The following is a 16,270-nucleotide window of genomic DNA, read 5'->3' as shown; positions in this document are numbered from 1 at the left end:
ATTTTACCCATATTAAGAATGTATATTTTAATTGTGGCTTAGCACTTCAAAATCGTTTGGTTGTTGTCGCTAGATTAGAGTGCTTGGAACGTTTTGGCATATATGCCGTCTCAGAGAACAGTGCGGTGAAAGTGCAGAGCAGTGACACTACTACAGTTTCTGTCATTTCCTTCTTGTATGGTTTATATAACCTAATCTCTAGACCATACAGAACACCTCTACACACTGATCTGCTCTGTTTATTGGTCAAGATCTTTCTACACATCAGAGCACATCCACATAAGGGAAGCAGTAAGGTGTCACACCGTTGCCACAAAACTTTAAGCAAGTTAGGGAATTTTTCATGTATCATTTATGATTTTAGGATTATTATCATTAGAGCTTAGTCTAGGGTCAGAAGGGTCTGTAATTTGAAAAACAAGCATAAGCTGCCAACTTTTCATTTTTCTGAAAATCAGTGGACTTGAACTTGGGGCTTCCATCCTGTTTTTTCTCTCCTAACAATTATTCCTACAGGAAAGTTTGGGAATACGCAGAATCATTGTCTTATTGACAGTTAAAAACAACAACACAAAGACATCTGAAAATGCATACAAGGGGAAGCTTCCTTTATCAGGCAGATTACCACTAGACCCCCAAAGATCAACGCAGCCCCCGACCCTCGCCATTTATGTCCTTGACTTTCCAGCCCCTTCTTATCTCAATAGAAAACAGAAAAGTTGAAAATAAATTCCATTAGAATTGATATTCCAGGCATATATACCTGTTCCTTTATGCCTGGGATATTTTCCCCGTTTTATAATACTTTACATTTACCTGCCTTTCTATGTAAGGGAAAAACTCTCTGCCCTCCGTCCTTCCTTGCTTTAGCTTTGGAGTGTAGAACCACCCAGACTCTCTGGAAAAGGGAGTTTATGAGCAGGCCAAGTCCGGCCAGATCTTCTGCTTTGTCCTTGTAACAAGACGATTTTCATGTTAAGTTCGAATTACTATCAAGGATGAGTAACAGAACATTATTTTTGTCCCTAAACAGGAATTTTCTGAACCAACAATTATTCTTTTTGAAAGAGAAGACTTCAAAGGAAAAAAGATTGAATTTAGTACAGAAATAGTTAATCTCCAATCCCTAGGATTCAACACGCACATACGCTCTGTTCAGGTGACTGGTGGCATGTAAGTGAGTTACCTACTTGTTTATTCAATAAAATAGATTTTAAAAATTAAGTTTGATCGTATTTCTCTTCTCTGTTACCTTAACCAAATTGACGTATAACCCCTTTTTTTCTGTAAGGGTTAATATTTATGTTCCCTCACAGTATACTTTTCCTATTGGGGAAAGCCGTGTGTGGGACATCATCTCTTCATCCAGATTTTTAGTTTACTTAAGATAAGGACTCTCAAAGTTCCTAGGCGAAAGCTTTGCAATAAATTGAGCACTTCCTTAGCAAGTAGGAAAGAGAACTGATTTTGCTTATCCTTTTGAAAGACCAAGTCCTTTGATTTTGGAGTAAGGGTTGGGATTTTCCTTCAGCTAGGAGTGACTAGCAGATGTTATAGGCAAAATGACTTAATGTCAACATGGGAAGATTTTCCTTAACTTTGAATAATTTTGAAATTAAGATGTAAAAATGAATAAGGACTATCAATGTAATGTGTTTTTACAAAAGTATTTTTCTTTCACTCACAAAAACAATAGGTATAGTTTGAAGGCATCAAATGGTGGAGAGGACTATAGCTATTTAAAAAACAAATTCGGATTATTAGGGTGATTGATGGAATTTTATGCGTGACTTTTTTTTTCCAACAGGTTTGTTTTTATGATAAAATGACTACGATGATAACATTTTAGGGCTCCAGGGTTAAAAACAGAACCTTCTTCCTTGATGTAATATATCAACCAGAGAGAAAGACTGCTGTGTTGCTTGCATGCTGGTCTGTGCTGGAACCCAGACTTCAGGTGTGGGTACCAGCATCTCTGTGTGGAAGAGACCTGAGTATCTTTAGTAGTTTTCTGGATTGAGGAAGATTACTCTCATTTTAAATAAAACTCTATTATTTATTTTTATCTAACCCTTATCTAGCACCTTGTGTAAGAACTTTACAAGTACTAACCATTTAAATAAAGGTCTATTATTACAACTGAAGATGTTTTATGTAAAGTTCACAGGAAGTACTGTGCTGTCCTGCTAAAAGACTCTCTCTAGTTCATTACCTTATTGAAGAAAAAACTTACCTATTTCTCTTCAAGAGTGGAACTTTTGGGCATAAATACTCGTGTACCATGAATTTGCTATTTGTCAAGACATGGGTGCTGTAGCTGTTTTTGATAATAAGGTAGTTTCCTTTTTTTTATCCTCCAACATATATTTAAAGTATAAAAAGCTCGGTCTAGGTACTTCCCTGGTGGCGCAGTGGTTAGGAATCCGCCTGCCAATGCAGGGGCCACGGGTTCGATCCCTGGTCCCGGAAGATCTCACGTGCCATGGAGCAACTAAGCCCGTGTGCCACAATACTGAGCCTAAAGGTCTATTATTACAACTGAAGATGTTTTATGTAAAGTTCACAGGAAGTACTGTGCTGTCCTGCTAAAAGACTCTCTCTAGTTCATTACCTTATTGAAGAAAAAACTTACCTATTTCTCTTCAAGAGTGGAACTTTTGGGCATAAATACTCGTGTACCATGAATTTGCTATTTGTCAAGACATGGGTGCTGTAGCTGTTTTTGATAATAAGGTAGTTTCCTTTTTTTTATCCTCCAACATATATTTAAAGTATAAAAAGCTCGGTCTAGGTACTTCCCTGGTGGCGCAGTGGTTAGGAATCCGCCTGCCAATGCAGGGGCCACGGGTTCGATCCCTGGTCCCGGAAGATCTCACGTGCCATGGAGCAACTAAGCCCGTGTGCCACAACTACTGAGCCTGCGCTCTAGAGCCCATGAGCCACAACTGCTGAAGCCCGCATGCTGCAACAACAGAAGCCACCACAATGAGAAGTCCGTGCACCGCAATGAAGAGTAGCCCCCACTCACCGCAACTAGAGAAAGCCCAAGTACAGCAATGAAGACCCAACGCAGCCAAAAAATAAATTAAAAATAAATAAAAAGCTCAGTCTAAAAATCAAAGTGTTCTGAAAATATAATTGGTGCCCGCTGTGAAATGGATATTGCTACTTACTGTGGTTATCTCCTTTTGTTTTCCAGATGGGTTACTTATGAATATGGCAATTACAGGGGTCGACAGTTCCTACTGTCACCAGCAGAAGTACCTAATTGGTATGAATTCAGTGGCTGTCGCCAAATAGGTTCTCTACGACCTTTTGTTCAGGTACTTTCTTCTTCTACATGCTTTGAATAGACTCTTCTCCGAAATCTTTTTTGTGAATGTAATTAACTTTTTAGTTTCAATTTTAAGTGTGAAATTGGCCTCTCCCCCACCCCACCCCCGAGAATTTCTGAATTTCGGCTGTGTTTCTGGTGCCAAAAGGTTGTAACTGCTTTCAGAAATGTTATTACACCTGACATCAAAACCTGGTATGGGGCTTCCCTGGTGGCGCAGTGGTTGAGAGTCCGCCTGCCGATGCAGGGGACAAGGGTTTGTGCCCCGGTCCGGGAAGATCCCACATGCCGCGGAGCGGCTGGGCCCGTGAGCCATGGCCGCTGAGCCTGCGCGTCCCGAGCCTGTGCTCCACAATGGGAGAGGCCACAACGGTGAGAGGCCCTCGTACTGTAAAAACAAAACAAAACAAAACAAACAAACAAATAACCTGGTATGTCCCAAGCCCTGGGTTGTCCATAGGCAGGCTCCCAGCCCCAGGCACTTTGAAATTCTGTCAACCTCTCCTCATTGAGAAAATCCTAAAGCCTCTGAAACTCTCAGATACAGCAGTTTTCCCTTATCCAGCCTCATTTGGGATTCTGCCCCTGCTACTGGTGCTTGTTCAGTGCTTCTAAAGTACAGCTTGTATATGACTATTGCTGGGGTTTTGTCTTCTAGAAACGAATTTATTTCAGACTTCGAAACAAAGCAACTGGATTATTCATGTCAACCAATGGAAACTTAGAGGATCTGAAGCTTCTCAGAATACAGGTCATGGAGGATGTCGGTGCTGATGATCAGATTTGGATTTATCAAGAAGGATGCATCAAGTGCAGGGTGAGCTTTTTGGATTAGACAAGGGTCTGTCATAGCATCTCTCTTCAAGTAGAGGCTACTTCACGATTCCTGGAGCATTTTCAGAAATAAGTTAGAAGGTTTTTCATGAAACTATTTCTTAGTTCTCATAGAACCTGTCTAGGAACCAAATGGGAGGTAAATCTAGCACTGATCCAAGATAGAATCTTTATATCTATACTTGATTTTTATACAGTAATAGAAAAAGCAAGTGTCTGTGTTACCTTCCCCTTTTTCCTTAACCTACTTGTTATAGAAATAAACTTATAAGCCCCATCATTATCAACACAGATCACTCTTGGTTTGTTTCCATTTTGGAGGACCCCACAGACTAGGCTGAAGAGATACCACCCTGTGTACAACACAATCCATTTCCTAATTGTCACACGTTGTAAAATGGAAAATTGCCCATCTCCCTCCTATCACTCCCGCCACAATGCACATTTAAAAGCTGAGTGCTGTAAGAGTTTATGAGAGATGCTTCACACTTCTATTGTACATACTCTTTTTAACTCCTTGATTTTATGGGCTTGACTGTTTGCTCCCGATTTTTTTAATCCTGGTGCCCTGTGAGTCAGCAGAAGGCACTGCGGCCTGCTGAAAGCAAGTACAACTTGTTAAATTGGTCTGTTGTGCTTGAGGGAGAACCATCCTTTTGGTAAACAGAAGTACTGTTTAGACATGCATAGAAGAAATAGCTTGAGAAACAGAAGTAACTAATATAGAGGCACAGAAAAAGCAAACGTCTGCCTTTGAGTTATCTTAATTCAAGAAAATGGCATCTTGCAGCAATTATTTCTAATGAACATTACAGTGATATTATTTTAACAGCTTTGAATTTGGTAGGTCAGTGAGAAAAAGGAAAGTGTCCTAGATTATCACAATCCTTCTATCTCAATATATTGTAGAACAGTACACTTTTCATAAGCATTTTCTATAGCAGTATGTGTGAATGCCATATGAACATGACTACCATACCTTCTTTATATTATATTAAGGGTAGATTCACTTCATAGAAGGACCCATAAGATCTTTGCATTAAAACACACTCTACTGCATTTATGTTTTCTCTTTTTATACTTGGATAGGATGCCTTTGTAGAAAATTTTAGACGTTTCTCATGAAGGAAGACAAGACAAATCAGTAAATGGAATTCCAAGTTTTAAAATGATAAAATGCCCTTTTAGCAACTTCAGTGCTACAGCAGCCTTCAAAATTAGAGATGCAGTCATATTCCGGAAGGGTCAGGCTGAGTGGAGTGGATACGTTGGGGAGATTAGCTACAGACCCAGCCTCAGATCATGGTGATTTCTGGGGGGAAAGATCATGATGGGCATTTTTAGTGTTCTAAGGCTTCCCTTACTTATAAGACAGAAGGCCTCACAAAGGGCATAAATCTCTTAACAGTGGACAAGAATTGAGAACTTTCTATCACATGTTATCTGAAATGAAGGGCATAAATATTTGTTTGATCCCAGTTACCATGGCTAAAAGCTGAAATTCCTCATGTGGGGTATAAATGAAGCTAGGAACTAAGATAACTTTAAAAATCAGCTCACACAGGAAATTGCTTGCAATGGTAGCTGAATGTATATCCACCCATGTCTAAGATACCTTGTCTTTTCCACTGAGCAGATAGCAGAAGACTGCTGCCTGACCATCGTGGGGACCCTAGTAACCTCTGGCTCTAAACTGGGCCTGGCGCTCGAACAGAACGTCGACAGTCAGTTCTGGAGCATGAAGTCTGATGGCAGGATCTATAGCAAGCTGAAGCCAAATTTAGTTTTAGATATCAAAGGTAAGGATCGTTTCCTTTATTTTCTTTGTTGTGTCTTTCTTTAGTTAACTAAAAAGCTCTCCTTTACTTTTGAAAATGATACGTGTACTATTATTAATAGTAAGTGATCCCTTAACTACGTGCCAGCCTCAATGCTATACACTGTACATACGTTATCTCACGTGATCTTCACAGCAGCCCCAAAAGGCCTGTGTTATCCCTCCTCGCCCCACTTTACAGCCTCCAAACTGAGGCTCAGAGGAGTTAATCAGTTTGGCCACAGTCTCACACCCATTAAGTGCTGAGGTGGAATCCGGACATGGGCCGACTTTAAACCATTTATTATAACAATGTTAGACTAAAATTCACAAGTTAAAAGGCTATGACCTCAGTCTGTATAGTTGATGATTCTCATGTACACGCATGTAAACTTTCATTGTAAAGATCTAAGACTGAAAAGGAATTAAAACAAGCAACATAGCCCAAAAGATTTCCACTTCACATTTGTTCAGTGAAGTTAATCCAGAGCAAACCGATTGATGGAGCTTGGGGAAGAACAAATTTAGGCCGCGGGGGTTTCCAAACTTTACCTGCATGAGAATCCCCTGGAGGGCTTGTTAAAAACACAGATTGCTGGGGAACGTTCCACCCTCAGAGGTTCTGATTCAGTGGGTCTGGGGAAGGGCCCAAGAATCTGCATGTCTAACAAGCTCCCAGGTAATGCCTATGCTGCCTGTCTACGAGAACTACTGATGATAATTTTAAAACAACATAAAGCAAAAAAAAAACTGACTTCAAGGAGACATGGGAATTCAGTGAACCTTTGTTGCTACAGACAAGCAAATGATGATGGTGTGTTTTATTCATGTCATGTGCGGTGATTTTGCTTCAGGTTATTAATGGAGACTTTCTATCCCCTATCAGGAAACCAGTGTGGTTATGTTCGTCAATTTAGTGGAACCGTTCTATACCACACACCACTTTAAATCATGGCTAGAAAGTTGGCTCAATTTTACCTGAGTCAGGGTTCTAGGCCAAAGCTGTCATTAAAAATTAAGATAGAGTGGTAAAGAAACAGCTGCAACCTGGTTTTAAAATAACTTTTGTGGAAGATGGAGAATAAGCCTGAACATTTCCATCAGGGGCTTTGGTGACTGCCCCTGGAGAAAAGTGGCTGTCACTTCTGATCTGCAGGTGGGGAGAGTGGCCAAGCCACCTAACAGTGGGATTAGAATTCACAAAGAATCTGAGGAACAGAAAGGTGCTCAGAGGCAAACTGAGTTTAATGAGGCAAAGGCAGGGCACTACATTTAGGGAGCACCACTGAGCAATATCTAACTCCAGGCTGGATGGGCCCCAAAGTCGTCCAGTGTATAAAGTGCAAGCAGGAGACAAATGCATTGTAGGCTGGCACGACAGATCTGTCAGTATGTACACAAGTAAGATACCCATTTTATAGATGATCAATCTGAGGTTCAAACTGTTAAGAGTCACTATCTTTATTCTAATTTTGAACAACTTGTTAAACTGGAGCTCCTAGAGTTTCAAAAGCTCCAGAGAAGCCAAAGAAATGTGACTAGACTGAATTGGAAACATGGATTTTGGGGAAAATACAGACTAATGTTTCTTACAGATGTGATCAGCTTCCTATGTCCAGGGTTAAGGTCATTGTAATCTTTATGAGCTAGTCTCTTAGAGCATTCCTTTTATTCTTTCAACATGTATTTATTGGGTACCCACTATGTGACAGGCTCTGTGCCACACACTGGGGGTATCAAAGTGAAAGAAAAAAAGAAAAACAAAAAGGACAGTACCTTGGCTTCAGAGCGCTTACATTCTGGAAGCTCCAAGGATATGGGATTTTCCCCCACTTGCTACCCTGGCAGTTGACCAAGAGTAAGGATTCCTGGCTTTCTAGTCTTCGACTCTGAAAAGGACTGTGGGACTTCAGGAGCCTCCTCCTTAGGGCTTCGCTTTAAAGCTCCAAGATCACTTCCTAAAATGCAATGTAAATTAGCCCAGTGCCTTTGGAATAAGGATACTGTTCTGTACGTTTGTGAACTCAGTATATCGAGTATGGTAGCTACAGTAATCACTTGTTAAACTAGTTTATAGTTTATATGTCTCAGAATGTGAGAGAATGATGCCATCTTGTGGACAAGAGAGAGTAGGGCCACACATCCCACATACTGTGCAAGGGGGATAGAAATACATCTCTCAATTGGAGACTGTGACTTTCACTGGCTACAACTGTTGACCATTTGTTACCTACTAATACTACCATAAGATTTATTTCTTTTAACCTCTCTCCTGGTGTTTTGGTAGACATCCGTGTATTATTCCAGACCAAAGACATAATAACAAGAGTGTAAGCTGATTCACACTCACTTTAAAAAAGTCTGTGAGGATTTTAATCCTCCCCAAATGCAAAGAATAAATCAGATTATTTCTCAAGAACTTTCTAGTCATCATGACTCTAATTAGAATTATGATGTAATATACACAGAAAGTATGTTTAAGATACTGTAATCTTGAAGAATGAAAAAAGACATTGTGACCTTAAGATAATATTTGCTGAAATCTCAGTGGAGTATAGTGTGTTGTGTCTCAGTGGAGATGGTGCGGTTTGTGGTGGTGGTGACTTTTTTTGTCCAAACTTAAGCATAAAATGCCCAGGGCACCTTGCCTTTGTATTCTATCCTATACCTAGCTGTGCAGAGGCTCTTAGTTATCATGATGATAAACCAATTTCTTAGAAGAGGGGCATGCGTAAGAGATTATTTCTATCAAAATCTACTGTGTAAGTTTTCAGACCTTTTGGATGTTCTGTAAATGCTTTAAAAGAGAATAAGAACGTTTAATTCCTCTTGGCCTGAGGCTGCAGTATGATTTCAATACCAGTCGCACTTACCCTGCAGCGAGTTGAACAGATTTTAATTTTGATGGAGTCCTTGGTGCTATGACGTTGGTACAGAGGCTTATGCTGAAAAGGGTAAGGTATCTGTTTACTCCACACTGGAAAAAACAATCACACGACCCTTTCTTTTGTTAATGATACTTCTCCAATTGAAAGAAGAGGCCACGAGGCTAAAGAATCTGAAATATCTAGTAGGCACCCTTGGAAAAACATTCTGGTGAAAGGGAAACCATACTAGTTTTACAGTCTAATGGAACTCAGCATGTTAAGTGCTATGAATTTTCATACACCACATCCTGTGGGTTCCCAGGAGTGGGAGTGCTGCCCTGCCTGTGCTTCTGGGTGTCACTCAGACCTCCCCTTTGACCTAATACAACTATTTTTCATTGTTCATGCAAAATTTGTTCCGATGACCATTCTACTCAGGCCTGCCTGCTTTTTTTGCTGGTATCTCAAATCCACAATCCCACCACTGACTATTTGTCACAATCGTTTTACTCCTTTTCCCATTTCTAGATTCTGCCCCCGCCACCCCGCTGGTGCCATATGATGGGGCTTTAACACATCACCCCCCAGAGGCTGGAACCTCTCAGCCCTCAGTGCATTTCTGGGCTTTCCTCCCTGCTTTGTCTCCTCGAGGCACATAGTTTTACACTTTGCTTACTCTTGTTACATTGGTGTTGTGATAAACTGTGTCTGCTCCAGCCTCTTCATGTGGGCATGTTTCCTTCCAGCATTCTCCTCTTCTGTCTTTCAGGGGGTACACAGTATGATCAAAATCACCTTATCCTCAACAGTGTCAGCAAAGAGAAGTTAACACAGGTGTGGGAAGCCATGGTCCTATAGGCCTGAATTAAAGAATGCAGGAGGAATATTTCTGGCGGTCTTTCAGCTACCTTACTTAAACAAACAAACAAAAAGAAAAAACAAGGGCTGCAGACAGAAGCGCCAAGAAGAAAGTGGACCTGCTCCTTCAACAGCTCTAAATTCTCTCTTGAATCACACCACCGTGACCAGGACAACCACTCATCTTCTCAAAAGACTGTAGTCGTTTTAAACCAGTCATTTATCCTCCTCTTGTTTCATCCCTTTCATTTCTTTTCAGTAGCTGCTTAAGCAGGTTGCCTCATTAGCAGCAAGATTATGTACATTTTAAATTATATCCAAAGATAGAGAAACAAGAACAAACTTACCGACCTTGCAGACCTACAAGTCCTGTACACTTAAGGGAAGGACAGAAGCTCAAGTTTGTAAGGTAGGAGGCTGTTCAGCGTCTGAGAAGAAATAATTTATTAGGCCTGTAATTTTGGTCCTTGATCTTCTGATTTCTGGACTTATTAATTATGCCGTATAGCAAAGTGGGGAAAGCCTTATCTAGTCAGACCTACCTTAAGCAACTAAGTATAAACAAAATGTTTCTGTTAATATTAAAAATTAGGGGACTTCCCTTGGGGGCACAGTGGTTGAGAATCTGCCTGCCAATGCAGGGGACACGGGTTTGAGCCCTGGTCCAGGAAGATCCCATGTGATGCAGAGTGGCTGGGCCCGTGAGCCACAACTACTGAGCCTGCGTGCCACAACTCCTGAAGCCCGTGTGCCTAGAGCCCGTGCTCCGCAACTAGAGAAGCCACCGCAATGAGAAGCCCACGCACCGCAATGAAGAGTAGCCCCTGCTCGCCACAACTAGAGAAAGCCTATGCACAGCAGCAAAGACCCAAGGCAGCCAAAAATATATTTTTAAAAAATTAGTAAATTTACAAAGATAGCATGTCCATGTCTGCTAACATTTATTAGCAGGATCTGGATTATTTTAACCCACTCTAGAATGTCACATGTGAGTGGTGGTTAGTGCTTTTCTTGCAGATGCTACGGAAACAGTATTACCGTGACCTAATTTATGAGCCCATCCTCATCTACAGGTAGTTGAAGCAGTGTGACGCAGGCCTTTGCTAAACTCAGGTCTTTTAGCCCAATTTCCTGCCCCCCTGTCCAGCTGCACTGGCACGAGGCCTGCACGGGGCTGCCTTCCCTGTGAGGCTCCACGGCCCCGCACCTGCTCTGACTGCTGGGCGACAGCCTCAGGTCATGTACTTCTGGGAGCAGAAACGAGAGGTGGGGAAGGCTCAAGAGGATGACCAGCAATTCTCTCCAGAAAGCGAAAGAAAGGAGACTGAAGCAATCCTAGTTGGCCAAATCTCAGATCTGAGAACCCTAAGACGCAGCAAGTATTTCAGTGGAAATTGAAAATATTTAGCTGCTGACTGTACACTCCCTGGCCTCAGTGCTGTTCATAGTTTGAACAAAACTGCTAAACATTCCTTGAATACACGCTTCCTCTTTTTGTCCTCATGTCGTTGTCCTCGTCACTGGACACTGGTGCTTGGAAGAACAAATCTTGTTTCCTTTTCAGCTACTCCGTATGTTTCCAGTTGTAAAATGCTGATCCTCTGGAGCCTGTGGTGGGCAGTGGCGGCCCCCAGAGTAGTTTACCTTCAGTTTTAAGATGTTCGCACACGTGCAGCAGCAGCTGCCAGGCGTCTTGTTCTTAGGTGCACAGCTCTGGCCTTAGGCCTTTGTGTGTCTCACTACAGTAAGGTGGGGTAAGACTGTCTAGTCTGTGTTGAATTTCTCTCTTGAATAAACTTGTTTCTGGTTAACTACTGATGAAATCTGAGAGAGTCCATTCTAGCCCTCGTAACACTTCAAAGAGGGTCAGCAGGCAGATTAGAAACCAATGTCTGATCTGGACAAGGTGGGTTTCAGAGCTGCTAGAATAACAGCAGGGGGAGATTTTCGACTACCCTCTTTCCAGACTCAGTGGTGAAGGGGCACACTCCACTTTTCTGAGTGGACATGAGGGTAAGTGAGGTCGTCCCTCGAGAGATGCCCCTCACTACCACTGGGAGGCCTCAAAGAGAAAGAGCTGAGGTTGAATTCAGAGAAGTCAAAAGTGGCTTATTCACACCTGGAAAAACATCTTGCTTTTGAGGTAAACTTGTACTGGTGAGAACAGCAATTCTAGAGAAAAAACCCTCATGCAACACTACAAACGAGTGTCTAGCAGGAAGAAACCAAGTAGAAGGCTACTCAGACAGGTCTACGTCAGAAGCCAAACGACAGCAGCTGAGCTGCAGTAATGAGGGGATGGTGGCGGGAATTGAACACTTACCGTCAGTGATCAGAGCGCACAGACTAGAGACTCAAAAGCCGCAACAGGTTTATTGGCGAGATACCTAAACGCAAGCATTTCAGGTCAAACTGGAGAACTCTGGTCCCCAGTGGAATGGTGGTAATTTCCACGGAAAAGTCCCCAGAGAAGCACATTTCAGTTGCCGAAAGAAGACTAGCCTTACGCAAAAAAGTAAGGGTTTTAAAAAGCTACAAACTTTACATCACCTTTCATTTTCCAAAAGCGTAAACAACCAAAACGCTGGCGAGATTTTTACATATGACCCTAAGAGATTCAGAACTCTGAGGGCTGTCATGACCGCACGCTGGAGCAGATGGAATAAAAATCAAAGGAAACTTTGGCCAGTGGGAAAAGTGCTCACTCTGACCCTAAGAAGGAATTAGCTTTAAGCAAGCTCTTCATGCCGCCATCCCTCCACGTGCTGAAAGTTCTAAGCTCTCACAATTATTAAGATGATAAACAGTTTGAGCTGCTAGAACAGAAGGTGCCGCCACAATCTGCAAACCTGCTGTGAAAGAACAGCTTGAAAAAAACAATAGGCAATTTTCAGCAACTTTATAGACAAGTCCAAGTGCAGAGATGTTCATATCTTGTCCCTGCTTACGTGTGTATCCCCTGCGCTTGGCATGGAGGAGCTCGGCGGACAGGAGTGCGCGGCCGCGTCGGGCCAGGTGACGCGAGAACGCTCTGGGCAGAGCTAGGTGATGACAGAGGGTGGGGCTGTGGCTATAAAATCAGTCTCTGCTCAGCTCAGAAGACAGGAAATGACTGGCAGAAACGTGCGTGTGCTAAATTTATTTCATGGAACTTCTAGTCTAAGCTGGAAAAGAGCCGGGGCCTGCAGGCACTCACCAAATAAGAGCCCACAGGCACCAAACTGAGTGTGTATTTAAACGACACTGACGACGGTCTTTCCTCGTGCGTGTCCTCTTTCTACCTTCAGGAAGGCTTCTGGAACTTTAGAAAACGGAAAGGTTTTCTCAATAACTGGCTGAATCTGTAAAACACAAGAAAGGTTGACGAGCAGGTGAGAAGAGCCGCGTGGGTCAAGTCGGGTGACGTCGGTAGTTGGTTGCGTCGCGTGCCCAGCTCTGGCGGGCCTCTCTCCGGTCTGCGTGGCGCCCCCGGGTCAGGAACTCAAGGCGGGCCAGCAAGACGGCTGCCCCCCGGCTTCTCCTGCCTCTTTGCGTCTCCGGTGTAAGGGAGCCCAGACCGACCAGTAACCTTCCTCTGGCTCCACGCCGGCGCCTCGCTCCCCTGCTCAGGGCCCTTCCACGGCGCCTGAGGCCAGCATCCCAAGGCCACTACCGTTCCAACCTCCACCCTCCGTGGACCCCGCGTTACCAAAATGGGCTAGCTGCCGTTGTCTGAGCGTGGGGTGTGTGCCCCTCTGCGACATCTGCCGGGCGCCCGGCCCGGCCCCAACCCGAGCCTGCGGCGCGTCCTCTCCTTGAACCGCCGCAGAGCCTGTGTGGCCCTCCTCACAGACGGCCTGCTACAGCCCAGTGCCCGTCTCAGCCACGCTGTCCTGCGTGGTAAAGGCCAAAGAAGGCGTCCCAGGGTTCTCGCTGCATGTGTCCCTGTGGCCCCTCACAGGCAGTGCCCAGAAAAGGGACAGATTGTTTCAATTTGTTGAATGTCTGGCCCGACTCAGTCAAAGCTTAGCACACCTGTGGGCTAGTCACCTCTTGTATCCGCCCCCCAACACCCAGCACAATGCTAGGCACACAGCAGGAGCTTAATAAGTGTCACTTAGGTGAAAACCAGTAAGATAACTGGGAAGCGAGAGTCTTGCGTGGGCTCTGTGGCCCTTCCCTGGCTGCAGCTGCCCTAGGGGCTTTGCTAAGCCACACAGCAGCTAGGTGGAACTTACAGGAACGCCAGCTCAGCCAGCGCATAAAGGCTTGAGTGTTGCTGGTTCTTTTTACTGTAGCGTTAGTACTGCCAGCAACCTCCTTTGAAACTAGGACCAGTTAAGCGCCCTCTCCCTATGCACGAATCCAACTGAACTCATCCTTTTCAAAACTTCAAGCAAAAATCAATAACTATCCACTGGCTCTTTCAGTGAACTACCTGCCACTGCTCCACAGGCGGGTATAAGTCGTCGGAAGGCATAAGCCTACATCTCGCAGCCCTTTCCGTCTTCCAAGAGGAAGAAGTACGTGCTTTTGTGTTCACGTGCACCCGACAGACCTTGCTCTCGTGTGAACCTCACAGCCCTGCCACCAGAGAGCATCTCGGACTCCAAAAGTTCCCTTCTCCAGAGTTGAAAATTCTTTTGTACCCGCAAACCACGATAAGCTCATAAAAGTCACAGCTAGCACATACTGGCCTCACTGTGTGCCAGGCACTCTTCTAAGTGCTCTGTATATTTTACTTCATTTAATCCCTACAACCACCTTATGAGGTAGGTACTATTATTGTTCCCCTTTTACAGATGAATAAATTAAGGCGCCGAGTTAAATAAGCTGCCCAACGTCCCATAACTGCTAAGTGGTAAAGCAGGATTCAAGCTGGTGCCAGAGTCTGTGCTCTCTCCACTACGCACTAAGCCTTTCGTATATCAGCAGCTGCTTTCTACATCTACTCCTAAAATCTTAAGGGGAGGGAAAGGTAGCCAAGGATTATAATGGTTCATCACAGCCTGCATCTTGGCTGGCCTGCCTCATGCTAACAGACTGTGCCACCTGAGGATCCAGTCTCCAGGCCACCAAGATAGCAGTTGCATGGTCCATGGGCCACCACTCCCATCTGCACCTGCGGAGGACATCACTGATGAATAATCGTGGCACTCTCCAGCAAGCTGAGGGTGACCTCAACCTCCCCCGGCATGGTGGCCACTGTGAACAGAACAGATCTGAGCTGGCTTGTTAGAGGAAATCAGCTTGCCTCGTCTGGTAAAAGAGTGGAATGCGTTCAAGTTGTTCCCTGCATGTCCCACCCAAAACCTCCCGCCCCGCCCCTCTCCTTCAGGCTGCTGGGACACTGCTTTTTGTATGTGATTACTTGAAAAGGAATCACCTGAATGCATGCTTAAAATGCAGAGTCCTTGGTCTCCAGTTAGAACAACTAAATCAGAATCTCTAGGGGTGGAGGTGAGTTTTCTGCACATCAAGGAGGGAATCACTGCAGCCTTTTGCCTTATGCTTAGGGTTCCTGACTTGTCACCCATTCCACAGAGACTGTCTGCCTTCTAAGTGCCAGGCACTGACGCAGAGCAGGCACACAAAGCAGGCACCAGAGAGGGACATCAAGAAAAGAAAGGAGGCAATAACACCCATTCGTTGTCACTGAGCACCGGACACCGGCAGCGGCCTTACGGGAGGTCACAAAGGAACAGGAATCCACCTGCTCAACTCCAGGATGAGCGGCCTGCCCACCTAGCTCCGTCCACTTTAGAACCTGACCGGAGAGACAGACCCTGAACTGATGACCCAGGCAGCCCACAGCGACAGCACACTTTAATCTGGCTGGTCCGGCCTATTGTGGCGGATAATCCCACAGGGCTGACTGTAGCATAACGGGCATTCAGTTCTTCTCGTAAGTGACAATGAAAAAGAGGCTTTCAATTAACAGGCAGGCAAATGCCACTGTTGGCTGAATATATGACAGCAAACAGAGATTAATGGGATAATGAAGCAGTGTCTACACACAGCCTCACATCAGACCCGGAATGCTTGTTTGCTATGGACAAAGGGATCAGAGCAAAAATCCAGAGAGGGGAAAGAAAGGTTACTCACGGTGAGGTGGGGACATTTATGTGATGACACTGCTGTAGTCTGGCCGACTCAGGGAGCCCTGGTATAAAGCGGCGGGCTTCATACCACACTCGAGGGCGACGCGGACGCGCGGGGCTCACAGCTGACCGGGAGTCCACAGCTGCAGCATTCATCCCAGTCTCAGACCTAAATTCAGGCTCTCTGATTGTCCTTTCCCTTCCTAAACAAAGGCTGCACAAAACCAGGCCCCGGGGTTTGGCACCTCCTGCCTGACATCCCTTCCATGAGAATAGGGACCATGGGAACCTCTACCTCCCTGGTGTGGCCTCAGAACACTGTTGTTCATCAGCCACTGGGCAAGCCTCCCTGCTTCTCAGGCAGAAACCCTCTCAGCACAGGAGCTTTGGAGAGCTGGTGGAGAGAGGATGGCACCCAGGCAGGCACGGTGGCCTGCAGAGAGGCTCTCCCTCAATCCCCACTTCCCTGCGCAGATCACAG

The 16,270-nt window shown here is 44.6% G+C and overlaps 2 protein-coding genes across 2 annotated transcripts in view; one reads left to right on the top strand and one right to left on the bottom strand.

Annotated features, from left to right (window-relative positions):
- The window catches only part of CRYBG1 (crystallin beta-gamma domain containing 1), a 214,497-nt gene extending 204,788 nt beyond the window's left edge, over positions 1-9,709 (top strand). The window contains exons 18-22 of the mRNA XM_007465760.1: positions 1,034-1,173; positions 3,200-3,323; positions 3,993-4,151; positions 5,805-5,967; positions 9,621-9,709. Of these exons, the coding sequence (XP_007465822.1) occupies positions 1,034-1,173; positions 3,200-3,323; positions 3,993-4,151; positions 5,805-5,967; positions 9,621-9,709 (675 nt within the window). The remainder of the gene's footprint in view (positions 1-1,033; positions 1,174-3,199; positions 3,324-3,992; positions 4,152-5,804; positions 5,968-9,620) is intronic.
- A 3,214-nt stretch (positions 9,710-12,923) lies between these two features.
- The window catches only part of RTN4IP1 (reticulon 4 interacting protein 1), a 45,520-nt gene continuing 42,173 nt past the window's right edge, over positions 12,924-16,270 (bottom strand). The window contains exon 9 of the mRNA XM_007465759.1: positions 12,924-13,050. Coding sequence (XP_007465821.1) covers positions 12,943-13,050 — 108 coding nt within the window. The 3' untranslated portion in view covers positions 12,924-12,942. The remainder of the gene's footprint in view (positions 13,051-16,270) is intronic.

Source organism: Lipotes vexillifer, unplaced genomic scaffold (genome assembly GCF_000442215.2).
Source record: "Lipotes vexillifer unplaced genomic scaffold, Lipotes_vexillifer_v1.1 scaffold732, whole genome shotgun sequence".
NCBI classification, from domain to species: domain Eukaryota; kingdom Metazoa; phylum Chordata; class Mammalia; order Artiodactyla; family Lipotidae; genus Lipotes; species Lipotes vexillifer.
Note: the sequence above shows the minus strand (reverse complement) of the source record. Positions and strands in the feature narration are given on the sequence as shown.